The sequence below is a fragment of the Ceratosolen solmsi genome, unplaced genomic scaffold, assembly GCF_000503995.2.
Source record: "Ceratosolen solmsi marchali unplaced genomic scaffold, CerSol_1.0 scaffold16, whole genome shotgun sequence".
Classification (NCBI taxonomy): Eukaryota; Metazoa; Arthropoda; class Insecta; order Hymenoptera; family Agaonidae; genus Ceratosolen; species Ceratosolen solmsi.
In genome coordinates, this window is record NW_011948451.1 from 702,716 (window position 1) to 718,192 (window position 15,477).

The window sequence follows — 15,477 nt, forward strand, 5'->3', positions numbered from 1 at the left end:
TTAAAATCCCATGAAAACTATATAGGAACAACGGCATTTGCTAAGCTTAATGAATAAAATACGATTATATATATAATAAAATAGAATTAAAATTGATTTTAGCGATCAGAGTTTATTGACATGTTATTATGAATTTTCTAAATATTATGAAATAATTTAACAGTTGATATATTTATTATTATTCACTTAACGTCGAATAACTACATATTTTATACATATAGGAACTCTGGTAGATGTAAAAATGAATTTATAATTATCTTGATGACATGAATACAATAATGCTTATTCAAAAACTTATTTTATTTGCTTGTCTTCAAAAATTTTTTTCACAAAATTTAAAATAAAATTAATAAATCTAAAATATCTATGAAAAAATATGATCTTTAAATATTTAGATTTGGATCAAATTTAAACAGTTCAATTTTACCATTCGCACAGGTAATGCTTTTAATCTTATAAAAATTCAGTTATTACATTACATCATTATTAAAATGGCATTACACTTGAATTAGGTCATACACTTTAATTAAATATCGAGATATTTATTTAGAGTTTCTACTAACTTTATTATATAATCTTCATTGAAAGTAGCAAAAAGTTACATAGCCTTTATAACAAAACCAAGTGTATGAAACGTCAATAATACATATTATAGAGTATTATTTGAATTTATAATTTTTTTTTTTTTTTATTAAATTATAATATTATATTATTATATTAAATATTTAATTATATTTCTATTGCGATTGGTCAAAATTTTAATAACTGTCGAAAACATAAGAGAACTCACGCTTAAATAAGAAATTGTTATAATTATTTTATAAACGTCTCACATTTTATTGACCACATTGTTTCAAATAATATTTTTAAGTTAGTATCAGACAATTTCAATGACTTCCACTTTGAATACAAAATTACTATCGGTGTTATAATTTTTGTTTAGTGAATTTCAAAACAATATAGATTCAAAGACTATCGAGTTCTAAAGTTAGCTATTTATTGTAATACGAATACTTTATAAAATATAAATTATAATTTAAGAATATACTTTTAATTTCAACTATTTTCAATAATTGTGATGTTAAAGTATACTTTTATCTAAGAGTGTATATATATATATATATATATATATACAGTATTTGCTCAATATTTCATCTCAAAACACTTGACTGTAAATGTAACATACAAAAGAAATTAAATAAATTTAACAATCAATATTTTACATAAGGTAACTTAAGAAAAATCAATATTCATTCACCTTTGGTTATTTTTAACAATTGGTATGTAGAAAAATTGTTCTTGCATTTTACACATGTAGTTTCAATTAGTTTATTGATAAATAATTTACTTTTAAAATACTTGAAGGTTATCTTATATTAATTTGTTCAATACAATTTCATAATTTTAGATTAATTCATCGTGTATAAATATTTATCATTTGTAAATAAGTACAGCATTAAAATAAAACAAAAAAAAAAAAATTAAGAAAAAATTATCTTACAAAAATTAAAATTACAAATTCAATTTTTACATTAAAAACTCGATAGAATATATACTTTTATTGCATTTTTTTTTTTTTTTTTTTACAAAAAATAGACAAAAATAAAATTATAAATTTTTATTTCTTAAAAATGATTGAAAATCTATTAAGAATCTACAACTATATATTATTTCTTAAATTACTTTGATACATGAATATCAGAAAAAATATTGCTTTATACAGTTATTAACTAAAAATCGTAAAATATTTGAGACTTGTAATGCTTTTCTCAAAATTTAATACGAAATTTTATGCAATTAACCTTCTATTGTCGTCGACGTTTTCGTAAAGTAGCACCTGGGCTTGTTGTCTCTTCTACAAATTTTTCCTTCCTTATATTTCGAGGAGTCCTCCTTAGTTTTATTTCAGGTTCGACTGTTGCATGTTCTTCAGACGCCTCATGATTTTCTGAAGATTCTGATACCTGATGTAATTCATTTTGACTGCTTTTCCGTAAAGATTTTCGTTTTTTTAATGTTATATTTTTTTCCGGCTTTTGCTTCTTTGCTGAGCTACTTGACGATCGTTTGATTGGTGTTGAGGGAAGACTAATGTCCCCAAGTCTATAAAATCATATATATATATATATATATATTTTAATTTTTCAAAATATATAATCATAAATTATAATTCTTAACAAAATTTATATTATGTATATTGACATGAATGCATTAATAGAAATATTATTATTATGTAATTAAATTATAATTCATTCGGTGTTTTTTTTTTTTTAACAAATTTATGAAGTTTTTGTTGGTTTATTTAAAATTATGTATAAATAGAAAATTTTTCATTCATTCGCGGTAAAGATAGAAATGGAAAAGTACTTTTAAAATCCATCAAATATAACACATTAATCTAAGTAATTTTTAATCCATTTTTAGTATTATAAAAAATATAATATGAAAATAACCGCGTAATTCGTAATCTTCAAAATTATTTATGAAAATAATGAAAGTAATTAAAAGTTCATGTATTTAATAAATTATGTACCTTAAATTAAAACTGTCTTCGTTCTCATTCGTTTGATTGTTATTCTCATTGCTGCTTTCACCTTCGGTTTCCCTATTAATATTTTCCGGACAAGTAGCTGGTAAATTGACTGTTCGAGATTGTACGGCATCGGTTCTATTTTCACTATTAGCATTGAGCGCACTTATAATCGGATTTGGTTGTGATAAGAATTGCGACCTGATCAAGTTACCGCTATTATTGTTCTGTTCGCTTATACCGACTTTCGAATTGAACTTTCGAACGTCCACGACTGCGCATTTACTACAGTTAAATATTTTGTATACACCGACGAGATAGTCTGCGAGCTCAAACATATCCGATCTATGAGAAATAACAATGAATTGCGCGTTTTTTGTTCTCTCTTTAATATAGCTTGCAACGATAGATACGTTTTTAAAATCTAGAGCCGCATCTATTTCATCCATAAAATAAATAGGCGTCGGTTTGTAATGATGTAAGGCAAAAACCAAGGCCAACGAACTCAATGTTTTTTCACCGCCGCTCAGATTTTGAATATATTTCCAAGATTTTTTAGGTGGTCGAACACTAAATACAATGCCTTCGCTAAATGGATCCAATGAATCTACTAATTCTAATTCAGCATCACCACCTAATGTAATCATTCTATACATTTCCTTTAGCTTTCCAGTAATTAAATTGAAACCAGTGTTGAACTCTTGCATTCTCTTACGCACTGCCACATTATATGTATCTCTCATACTGTTCCTTGTTTCTGTAATTTTTTGCAATTTTTCAGATCTTTTTATATACAAGTCATTTTGCTCTTTAAATTGCTCGATAATCTGCATGTTCGGTATCTCCTTCGGTAATTTTTCTTTAGCCTTCTGAATTGAATTTGTGATGGACTTACTGTCTATTTCATCCAGATCTTCCTTCGTCAATTCTTCTAGTACTTCGTTTTCTTCGTTAGGAATTTCTTGGAGTTTCATACTTTCAATAGATTTCGTCAATTCTGGAATCCGATTCTTTAGTTCCTTAACTACCTTATTCGTATCATTTAATTTCTGATCCAAATCAATCTTTATAGCTTTCATTTTACTTTCACGAGATTGTAATTTTTCCAAATCTGCTTTTAATTTGTCAGCCAATTCAACTTTTTCAGCCAAGTCCTCATTTAATTGCTTTATTTTACTTATTAAATCTTTACCAACTTCTTCAAACTCTGCTTTTTCCGTTTGAATAACACGAATTCTATTTTCACAGTTTTTTATATCCTCTTCTAATGTTGCAATACGTTGCTCTGTTTTTTTCGAATTTCTCTCGGATGTTTTTATAGCAACTTGTAGCCTACAAATTTCTCCTTTGATTTTGTCAATAGACCTAGTCAAACTCAAAATTTTTTTCTGTTGGTCTTTAACGAGACCACCCGATATTTCTTCGATTTCTTGATTTATCGCATCTACTTCTTTCTCCGTTGTCTTAGAATTTTCAGAAACACTTTTCAACTTGTCTTCAGTTTTCTTAACAATCTTTAACAGCTGTTTTACCTGCAAATGAAAATTTTATGTTGTATTTTCACATTTTATAAGATTATAAATAACATTTGTAAACTAAAATTTGAATTGATTTTTATACATCATTAACAGCCCCATTATTCATTATTATAATTCAAATCTGACTGCAAAAAATATAATTTCTTTTAATAATTATCATAATTTTCTAAATTATATGTTATCGACATTATTGTAATTCAATAGAATTTTTTTCAAAGATCAAATAAATGAAAGAAGTAAATTTGAACGGTTAATGTCAAACTAATATTAAATAATTAGTTTTAAGGAAAATGAATATCAAGTTTTGGTATGACCAAATCAATTTTATACTTTAGAAATTTGTATTTTAAACTACTATATCGAACGTTTGTAATCTCTACTCTAAAGAATACTTATAATCAAGTAAACCTTTTCTGGATTGGAAATTGATGATGCAGCTTTCTTCTCTTGTTCCTTAAGCTGTTTAGACAAGTTCGGAATTTCCATATTTAAGTGGTTAATTTCAACCTTTAATTTGTCCTTGTCGATGATCATGTCCTTGAGAGCCGTACTCAAAGTATGTATCTGATTCTCTAGTGGCTGTTGTTTAGCCTTTGCCTTATTGTACTGCCCGAACAATTCATCTAAGTTAAACTGTAGCTTCTCAATATCGTCAACTGTCGGCTCACTTCTAGCGACCCTCTGACCCATACGACCACGTGATACTTGACGACCTCCGCCACTCATCGTACCCGACAACTCAATTAACTCACCCTTGTTAAACAAATAATAAATTTTATTGTTTACCAATTGATTTCTAAAAATTACTTTTAGAAATGAATAAATATTTATTTATTTTATTTTTAGTTATGAATAAATATTCCAACATTATTTTTAATAAAAAAAAAATAGCTATTTATATTAAGTATTCACAATTCGTTTAATATTGCAGTAAATAATTTTTTGATCGATTTTTAAATAATTTGACTTTTTGGTTAAGTACACATAATTCATAAATGCATTAAATTAAAAAATTCTAAATAAAATAATGAAATAGCTTTATATATATATATATATATATATATATATATATATATACATTTTTAATTTGGCTATAAAACTATAGAATAAAATGCTTAAGTTAAAATGTATAACTTACAAAGTAAAATTATAAAAACTTTAATAAATAGAAAGTTTTTTATATGCTGAAAAATGAATTTTGAAAAATCGTATTACTATAAATTATCAAGAATTATCACTTTCATGATAAATAATTTGATAAATTTTATTGCTCTATAGGTCTTTATTACCTTTAATGTAACCACTCGATGACGTCGAGCTCCATAAGCTATTCGAGTTGCTTGGTCTAAATCATTAGCAACTAAAGTATTTTGAATTGCATAATAAAATGCAGGTAAAACTCGTTTGTCTTCCACCTTTATAAGGTCAAAGAGACGATGAACATTTTCCGGGGTACGAATCTTTTCTTGACAATGCCGGATAAATCGTTGCTGTTTCTCCAGGGCAATGAAGGTGGCACGGCCAATATCATTATCTCGAAGAAACTTAATGCACTCGGTTGCTGTATTGACGGTATCCACAACAATATTATCAAGTGGTCCGCAAGCTGTCGATATGGCCACATCAAATTTAACGTCAATTGCACCAAGATCACCCTTAAAACAAATTATATTATTACTTTACACTTTACGGATATTATTTTAATAATTATTTTTAAACATAAAATTTATTTTAATCAAACTATTTCTATAACTATGTTTATAGAAAAAATTACTTACTAATCTACCAAAAATACCAGGTAGTCGTCCTTCCCTTTTCTCCGTCATAAGTGAATTAAGTATATGATTTCTAGATCTACCAGCTTGCATAGCTGATTTTTGTTCGTCATATTTTATTCGAGTATTTCGCAAACGCTCATTTACTTCGTTCTCAACAACTTTAAGATCATCCAACTCCTTTTGTGCATGTTGCAGGCTTTTTTCTGTTGCTGGAACTTTAGTATCTATTGCTGTAAGTTTCTTTTTACATTCAACTAATCTTTCACTACTAGCTGTAAAGGATTCTTGTAATTTATTAAATTTCATTTTTTCATTTTGTTCCTCAGACGTGTAAAGATCTAATTGTGATTTAGCAATTTCGTAATCTGATTTAGCTTCATCTACATTTTTCCTTTCTAATACAAGTTCCTTTTCCAATTTTGAACGTTTTTTCATAAGAGGTTCAGTCTTTTCTTTCAATCCGCTCATTAATGTAACTAAAGCTGCTTCTTCTTTTTCACGGTCAGCCATATACTTGTTCTGAAGATCCTCACATTCCTCTATATCCTTCAAATTTTTCACTGGCACTCTTAGTAAATCTTCTAATTTATTTTTTTCCTAGTTTATAAATCAAAATCAATATCTTAACATTCAATAAAACTTATTGTTTAAAATTATGCTAATAAATAGCGAATAAAGAGGATAATATATCAATATGTTTTTATCTATATATAAAGGAAAATTTTAAAAGAAATTAATTTTTCACTTACCGCTTTTACTGTATTAATATTATCTTTTCTTCGTTTGTTTGTTGCTACTGACTCAGCAAAAAGTCCTTCATCTTTTTTTCTAATTTCTTCAAATTTGACCGAAAGTGTTTCTTTTTCTTGTTGTAACTTATCCCATTTTTTTGATTTTTCTTTGAAATCTTTCGTTTTTTCATCTCTGTTCTTATGAATAGTTTTCATTTCTTCAGTAAGTTTTGTATAATCTGCAACCAATTCACTCTGAACTTTTTCTTCTTTAGCCAGTTGTTCAGAATTTTCATACCTATAATAAATAATTATGTTTTCATTTATTTTATTTAAGAAATATTTTTCAATAAATATTTAATATTGTACCTTTTGCATTGATAATATTTATGTTGCAACTTAATTATATTATTTTCTACTTTTAAATATTGAACAGCTTCTTGCATAGGCTTTTCTAACTCTCCTTTTGCCTTTTCAATTACTTTCAGGCGTCTTAATTTTTTTTCACGCAATTCTGATAGGAATTCCACTCGCTGAAATAATTTTTCTAATGGCTCCTTGTAGCGATTAGTACCAATAATATCTTCGAGAAATTCTAGCATACCAGTGTCACCTTCCGATTGACCTTTAGGTTTCATTAAAGCTATCTGCTCTACTTCACCCTGCAAAATAAATAAATGTATATATATGCATTTGTGCATGTATATATTATAGTATCATTCCACAAGTAAAATAATTAGATTAGTAACAACTGTACCTGAAGAATTAAAAATCGATTGTGATCTAAATCGATACAATGAGATCGCAAAATTTGAGCAATTTGCTTAAACTGGACTTTTTTACCATTAATTTCATAAAATGCTGTACCATCTTTAAATGCAGTTCTTGATATGAAGAATTCACTATTAGCTATAACGTCGTAATCTTGTCCATGCTGTTAATAATAGAATTAATTTGCTTAATAAAAATAAGTAGATTTATATATATATTTAAAATATTAAAGTAATATAGTCCACCTTGTCAATTATTTGCTGAAAATAAACAGAAACAGTACAACTGTTACAATTTGGATGTTCATTGGAATTATGTATCAATTCGGTTATCTTTTTTGATCTTATTTTATTAGCTCGATATCCAAATACAAAAAGCATAGAGTCTATTGCATTACTTTTTCCATTACCATTTGGACCCACTATCGATGAAAAATACTACATAAAATGAAAAAAAAAAAAGTAAATTGATTGCTTCAAACGATACTTTATAGATCAAATGAAAATATTTTATATTTGTATAATATACCTTATGAAAAGGGCCAATTTCTATAGTACCAGCATAACTCTTAAAATTCTTAGCTACTATTCTGTTTATCATTAATCGAGGACCTTTTGCATCGTATGCACCAAACAATTGTGGAGGTGGTGGGATGTAAATATCTTTAGATACTCTCCAACTACCTTCCTCATCATTTTCACAATTTACAACTTGTTGATAACTGTCAATTTCCATATCATCATCCGAGTCTTTATTACTTGAAAGATTTTCAGACGTCATTTTCACGTAAGCTTATTTAAAAAATCTTTAACACTTAATTACTTCCACTATTTAAGTATTTTAAATGAATAGATATATTTATTTATGGTCAAACGGCATAGTAAAGAACGTAAATAATCAAAAAGAAGTTTAGAGGTTAGAAACTTTGACATTTCAAAGTTAAACAGTCAACATAAACAGCACACATTGATTTCAAGAATATTATACGCATAAAAGAGTACAGTAAGCATCTAATGTTAAACAAATGAATTTCTTTTAAGTTTACAAAGTTATGCATTAAAATTAGCGCAACACATGCTATTGTACACGAAACAAACACAAGCGGCGGACAAGCGACGCTTACGGACACATTTTAAAATTAACGTTCATTTCAAGCTATTTATCACAATGGCGTCAGCGCTTGAGCCAAAATTTGAAGTTTTTTGTGATAATTCACCTCCACCCACGCCTTTCTCCAACGTAAATAATCAACGTAAATAATTTGTATTCACAATAAATTAATTTTTACCTAGGTGCTTTATTTATATATATATATATATATATAGATAGATATATATATATAGATATTTGTATGTGTATGTATATGGATGTGTATACATATATATATATATATATATATATATATATATATATATATATATATATGTAGAAATCATTTTTTAATTACCCTGACTTGATTTTTTTTTATTAAAACAACACAGAGTAAAGTCACGTGATGTATTGTTACTTTAAGCGGTTTTAAATTGAAAGCTTTAATACTTAATTTTACTTAAATATTTATTTAATCACAAGTACGCAAAATATATAATTTTAAACAAGTTCGTAAAATCCTATTTAAACATTCATTTATTTTAAATTATTTAAAATCAAGTCTTTAATTAATAAGTATTTCATTCAAGTGTTTATATTCGAGAAAGAGCGAATCAAATTCATAACTTTTTATGTGCGTTATTTCAATTTCGATATACAATTAAGTATTTCATATATCATCGTCAGTGTTACATATCAAATGTTCATGATGATAACTTTGCATACTTTTATATATTGAAAAATTGTATGACATAAATAAATCTTAATGCTACGAATATTTACAAAAAAATGTTAGTGCATATTACAGGAGAAATTTATATAAATATACTAGGGATGGTCTAGGGATTTTCACAAGTGATTAAAATTGGGGTTTACTTTTCTTTTAAATCAATCTAACTTCATTGCCGTACTTCGTTGTAGCAAAGCCATGTAATAGTAAATCTGCCTAGTTCTTTTTAATTTTTGAGTTCATTACATTTATATATGTTTCATTATATTTAAAATATCTCGAATGATCTATGGATTAAATAAGTATCATTTATGATTATGAATGATGTTAAAAAAGAATGGTGTTAAAAAATATTTGAACTTTGTTCTTCTTTCTTAGACGTAATCAATTAATTAATATTGTTTCCAACTATTCGCTTTCAGCATAGTGATATATAAATTAATAGGCACGTTTTCTCTTTTTTTAATATGAATGAAGCCAAATGAATCAATAAGTTTGAAAAATATAAATATAATATATATTACATTTTATATTGGCAATAAAATAATTTAAAAAATTGCTGTATCCAAAAGTTTGGCAAGAGAGGTATTTTAAACAAAATTTTAAAGGTTATGTGTGCTCTTCGTGTTATTCTTAATGACTTTTAGAAATAATATATTCGATTTATAAATATATTGTTCGAAATTCTTTTATTTAATTATTATATCGTATGGTGAAACAATAAAAATTCTTAAATTTTATTAAAAAAACTACCATTTCTTTTATTCGCCTAATTAATAAAATCATTTTGCATTGCTGAAGTAACGTTTTTGAAAAGCACATTGCATTTTTTTTTTTTTCTATTAAAGAATAATATAAATAAATGATAAAATGAAATTTATGTTTCAAGAATTTGCGATCAATCTATGATGTTCGCAAAAGTCTTAACATTTTCTCTTACTCCCCCCCCCCCTTTGTTTTTATTTATCGGTGCCCATGTACACATATACATTTAGATATATTTGTATGGAATAATCTGCGCTCTGAACCTGCATAAATAATCTAAAATTTCTGTCTACATTAAATATGCGACGAAACAATCTCATTGAAATAAATATAAATCGATAAATCATACTAATAAGCGATTATTATAAATTTACAATAAATGATTAATAATAATTAAACTAAATTTAACGAATGGCCTGGTATGTTATAAATTTTATTCAGATAAACATATTTTGAATCATAATACGTTCATAATCGAAATTTATCATCTGAATCGAATATTCAGATAATGTGTTTGCTAAAAAGTGTATATATACTATCTTAGTGATAATATTATAAACAAAAAAAGAGAGAATCCCTATGAATTTAATGTCCCTAAGAGCTTCGCGATACGTACAGTCGTGTTTAAAATTTTGCATGACTAAGCCCAATAAAAAATATTTATTTATTCAATAAAGAATGTAAAACAAAACAAATAGCAAATATTTATCGAGGTCGTATACTGTATCATAAAAGTAGACATACTTATTTTATTTTGATTAAAAACAAAACTCGATGTATTAATCTCGGTATAAATTGAATATAAATAATTTCTTTATGATAAACATTTTTTAATAAATAAATAAATAAATAAATAAATAAATAAATATATATATTATCGATATATATATATTATCCTGCCATTTTTATACTAATGTTAAAAGCTAATATTGAAAATAATACATTTATATTTTATTGAAATTAGTTACATCGGCAGTGATGGACACATCCAATTATTATTACAACACACGATATTTTGAATTATAAAGAAATGACAAATACTTATTGTCTGTATTATCAAAATGCTGATACAATGTAAATATACGAGTAATGCAATCAATTTTAAATATAACTAAAACATAAGAAAACAAAAACAAAACAAAACAAAAATAAAAATAAAAATAATGTCAGCTGTATGCATTTTCCCATAAATATTAAATGGCAATTGTTTACTTTCATGGCCATCGACTTTCCAAATTGAATAAATTCTATATTATAGAAATAGCGATTACGCATTCAAAGCAAATGAAGCAGTATCACATAATCATTGAATAACTAGAATATTTTAGAAATAAAATTAATGTTCCCTGTAAGTGTGCGCATATACAGGCATATACATGTGGATTGCGATATTTTTATACTACATTAAAAATAAAGTTTATACTGTATCGAAATTAGTTTCGCTAGCTGTGAACGGCATACCCAATCATTATTATTATCATTATTATCATTATTATTGTAACACATATAGTTTTGCGAACTACAAAGTACATAAATACTCAAATTGCACAGCATGCATGCACGTACGTACGTGCGTACGTATATGCACGGGCATATGCAATGAACTGGAAAAGGAAGGGCAAGAATTTTTCTTTCAAGACATAATCAATTCGTATCGAGCGACTGCAAAAAATATATCTCGCGGATTCGCAATTTCGCACATACCCCGTGCTCTCGCCGACGAGCGCAAACAAGTGGAGTTGACCTCACGCTCGGGCGCATAATACGCGTCAATGTAAGGCAATCCTTCGTGTATGAACTCACTTTAGCCCGCCACGATTAATCGCTTGCAGGAAGCCAAGGGAAAAGGCGGAGAGAGAACAGATGGAGGCAGCACTGCTGAAAATGGCCGACTGTGAGAAGGAGGAGGCTCACAATCTCGTAAGCAATTTGCCTTTGATCAGCCTTTATCTAATCATTATTTCTCCGGTGCCTTCGCTCTCGTGCGTTGCGAGCGGCCCGCTTTTATCCCCCCCGGGAGATAGTCGGGCGCCCTGTGTCATTATCTCGTGGAACGTACGCTTAAAGAAGGAATTTGGTAAGGCGCGCGCAAAATCCAAAGAGTTATGTCTCGCGAGAGGTTATGTTGATTTGTGTCAATCGGCCATCATCCGTCCACCCGTTATCGATTATCTTTTCTCAAACTCAATTTTAAACTACGCCAAAAGCATTCCCCAGCTGCCGTTTAAAAAAAAAATCGTCTTTTAATCGTACAAAAGATTATTTGATATGCAATGTTTATATAATATATAAACATTTGTATGCATATTTCTGCACAATATATATATATATATATTTATATATTTATATATTTATATATATATATATATACGTGTAGACGTATTTTTTACCTTATTATGCTTTTTAACACAAATCAATCTTTTGTTTATTTTGCCCGAGGCAAACCAACTAATCAATGATCTCTCAAAACTTCGCGTAAATAAATAAAGCTTATCTATTTGTAGTAGCTTTTGCATTTCGCTTATTTCACGATATCAAACGAAGCATTATGTATTAATTTTTCCTTTTATAGCAAATGGAATTCGAATGGGTTTTGCATGAGGAAGTTCATTCGTCGCTATCGCAGTTACGCAATATTTTAATGGTGAGCTGAATAAAAATCTGCTCTGTCCACATCTTGATTGGAACAACAAGGATTTTAAGTATCCGAATAAGATCGAACCTGTTATATGCAATTTCGTTAAATTTCATGAATTTAATTTGATATCCGAACCATTCTGTTTGTTATTCTTCTAATGTCTCTTATGCTTTCATTATTAATCAAAAGAAATAATGATTTTAAAATATATACATTTAAACATCGTATCGATATATCTTGTTTATAATACCATGCTAATATATTTTTAAGAATAGTAGATATCTCTTTTAGGTTTTTCAAACATTTTCGAAAAATAAAAAAAATTTAATAAAATGAAAGACATTCGGTATAAACTAAATAACATTAACAATGCTCAATCGCCATTTTTATATAATAGTTTTTTTTTTTTTTTTTAATGATTGGTAAATTGTCAATTTTAGTATTTAAAAGATTTATTCTTCTGTTTAGGAATGTGCGCAACGATTTCCATTGACTCTCTTTGGAAACGATCAGCAAAATAAGACTGACAGATTTGTATTTGCTGGTCATCACGACCAAGTCAAATGTGTTGTTGTTCTTACTGGTGATAGTATTACAAATGCTGTAAATATTAATCAAACTAATCTATCGATTATACTTCATTAATTATTTATCCCTTTGTATCCTTTTAATAATATCTTTAGGAAGTTAATTTTAAAGTTCAACGACAACAAAATGTAAATATGAGAACAAGTATACAGAATGATCACCCATGGAAATTACAGCAGATTCAAGATGCTGCCAACCACTTACAACAGGCAATTGCGCACATCGATAATGTTGACAGACATTACTCATTTAAGACTTCCGATGAAGTTATGCATGTTTTAGGTAATATTTTAGGCTGTTTACAACGTAGTAGAACAAGTTTAATTGTCCCCAGAAAAAAGAATTTAGATGATCTCATTAAGAGTCGCAATATGGTAAATAAATCTTGTACTTAATTATATTTTAATATATAAAAAGTTTATGGAATCTCAAATTATCTTGTATTCCATAGAAATCTTTGAATCCAAATTTACCCGAAAATTTAGCAATTAGTTTTTATATTCAAAGCTACAAGCTGGTACTTGCGGTTTATCAATTAGAAAATGCACATGGCAGTGTTAAATATGAAACTCAGCAGGCTGAATGTAGTGTGCCATGGCTTAATGAGGGACTTGTATTACTGACAATTGCATTACAATTATGTCAAAGATTAAAAGACAAGGTATTAATCACATTCATTGATTAATATTTTAAGAAATTCATAACAATCAAATTTAATAAACTTTCTTTCAGATCTGTGTATTTTCTCAATATAAAGACTTTACAGTAGGTTCTCGTGTTCCATTGGTAATGGAATTACAAGAGTAAAATGTTTTATAATTAAATTGATCGGAAGCCGATAGAGTTATTCTAATTAAGTAATGATTTGGATTTTAACAAAAGAAAGTGCAAGAGTGTACTTCGCCAATTACGTGCCTAGTTCTATTATTCACTTTATTGTAGTAATTATAACGCAATACTTTGCAAAATCTTATATTCTGTATGGAACGTAATGAAAGACTTACGTAATTAATTTTATGTGCGTACGCAATGGTATACAAATTGCTATATTATGTATTCTTACATAAAAAAGTAAATAACAATAACTAAAAAATAAAAAATAAATGAAGGGTCTCATTCGTTGAAGCAGTTTATTTTTAAATTAAATTATTCAAAATAATTAATAATGACATTATTTACATATTATTTTAAAATGTATATTATAATTTTTATCAATACGCGAAAGTCTTAATTTTATATTTACATAGTTTTGATTTTGATTATTTATATACATGATATTATATATTTATTTTATATTTTAATTGCCTTAATATTATCGGAAAGAACAGAAAATTACTTGATTCGTAAATGTTAGGCTGCTTCAATGGATCAAAGCAGTTTATAGATTTAAATAATTCGGAATTTGATCTCGCAAGAGGTTATTGTTAATTCATTCTTGTTATGCCAAAGAGGCAAATACTAAATAATATAAGATTATAGTGTTTAATAATAGAGAAGCGTCAATTAACTGATTTTTGTTGTTTTATGCTAAAGTTTTTTAAATGTTGGTGGGATGTTCATCTATACAATTTAAAACTTATTGTACTTCGTTTGATGCGACATGCAAACAAGCTCTTGAACTAGACTATGTATCAATTCTAATTAAATACATTTTAACTGAAAATGTTTCGAAAAAGCAACAAAAAAAAAACATATAAATCAAGTACTTATAAAACATGACCTCGTGCGCTGCTTTAATTCTACCGTGTTTGAATAGAGCAGAAAGAAATGGAAGAGTCGGAAGAGTTTTATTTCATTTTCACGTATATTGTAAATACATTTAATCACGATTATTAATCATCAATTATAGTTGAAAGATTTTAAAATTTTCATGAATCATTTTCATAAATTTTCAGAAGAATATGATTAAATTAAAGTCCATTTAATCGAGAAATGAGATTGAATAATATAACTTGAATAAATGCTTTACAAATTATATTGCATCATGCGAATGAAATTTAATTTGAATTCTCCCATGTAATGATTGCATATGTATGTGCACATGTATATATATAAGCATTTGTAAGATTTAATTACTGTTAAACATGCATGTGTGCATGCGTAAATCTGTATACAATTACGTTTGTAGTCGTTGCATGTTAATCAATTTAATAATTAATTAATAAGCTAATGCTGCAAATATATGTACTTTTTGTGATTATTAATTAGCTATGTAGTTTAAAAATTAAATATAAATACATATACTTATTGTTTAACTTATAAAATTATAGGATATATAATGCGTAGGGGTGTATTGATATCTTATTAAGTTTAGCGGCT

The 15,477-nt window shown here is 27.1% G+C and overlaps 2 protein-coding genes across 3 annotated transcripts; one reads left to right on the plus strand and one right to left on the minus strand.

Moving 5' to 3' along the window:
• Positions 1-1,747: 1,747 nt before the first annotated feature.
• On the minus strand, positions 1,748-8,192 carry glu (structural maintenance of chromosomes 4-like protein gluon). Its single transcript, XM_011505096.1, has 10 exons — positions 7,877-8,192; positions 7,594-7,785; positions 7,335-7,511; positions 6,947-7,239; positions 6,596-6,875; positions 5,847-6,443; positions 5,358-5,723; positions 4,477-4,821; positions 2,534-4,062; positions 1,748-2,103 (listed from the first exon to the last, which is right to left on the minus strand). The coding sequence occupies exons 1-10, from the start codon at positions 8,126-8,128 to the stop codon at positions 1,806-1,808; spliced, it is 4,329 nt and encodes a 1,442-aa protein (XP_011503398.1). The 5' UTR covers positions 8,129-8,192; the 3' UTR covers positions 1,748-1,805.
• A 3,328-nt stretch (positions 8,193-11,520) lies between these two features.
• Positions 11,521-14,266, plus strand: rogdi (rogdi atypical leucine zipper). Of its 2 annotated transcripts, none has more exons than XM_011505097.1 (6): positions 11,521-11,852; positions 12,505-12,576; positions 13,039-13,173; positions 13,254-13,532; positions 13,610-13,819; positions 13,891-14,266. In XM_011505097.1, exons 1-6 carry the CDS (start codon positions 11,796-11,798, stop codon positions 13,963-13,965), a joined length of 828 nt encoding a protein of 275 aa, XP_011503399.1. In that variant the 5' UTR covers positions 11,521-11,795; the 3' UTR covers positions 13,966-14,266. The 2 variants fall into 2 exon arrangements, with proteins under 2 accessions (XP_011503399.1, XP_011503400.1); XM_011505098.1 differs by lacking the exon at positions 11,521-11,852 and adding an exon at positions 11,866-12,009.
• Positions 14,267-15,477: the final 1,211 nt, after the last annotated feature.

Bases quoted from the DNA above. Each gene is read 5' to 3' on its own strand.
- glu (XM_011505096.1), bottom strand. From the start codon at position 8,128: ATGACGTCTGAAAATCTTTCAAGTAATAAAGACTCGGATGATGATATG. The intron at 4,822-5,357 runs GTAATAAAGACC...TTGTTTAACAAG, and splicing joins ATCGAGTGGTTACATTAAAG to GGTGAGTTAATTGAGTTGTC. The intron at 4,063-4,476 runs GTTTACTTGATT...TTTCATTTGCAG, and splicing joins CAATTTCCAATCCAGAAAAG to GTAAAACAGCTGTTAAAGAT.
- rogdi (XM_011505097.1), top strand. From the start codon at position 11,796: ATGGAGGCAGCACTGCTGAAAATGGCCGACTGTGAGAAGGAGGAGGCT. The intron at 11,853-12,504 runs GTAAGCAATTTG...TTCCTTTTATAG, and splicing joins AGGAGGAGGCTCACAATCTC to CAAATGGAATTCGAATGGGT. The intron at 12,577-13,038 runs GTGAGCTGAATA...TCTTCTGTTTAG, and splicing joins AGTTACGCAATATTTTAATG to GAATGTGCGCAACGATTTCC.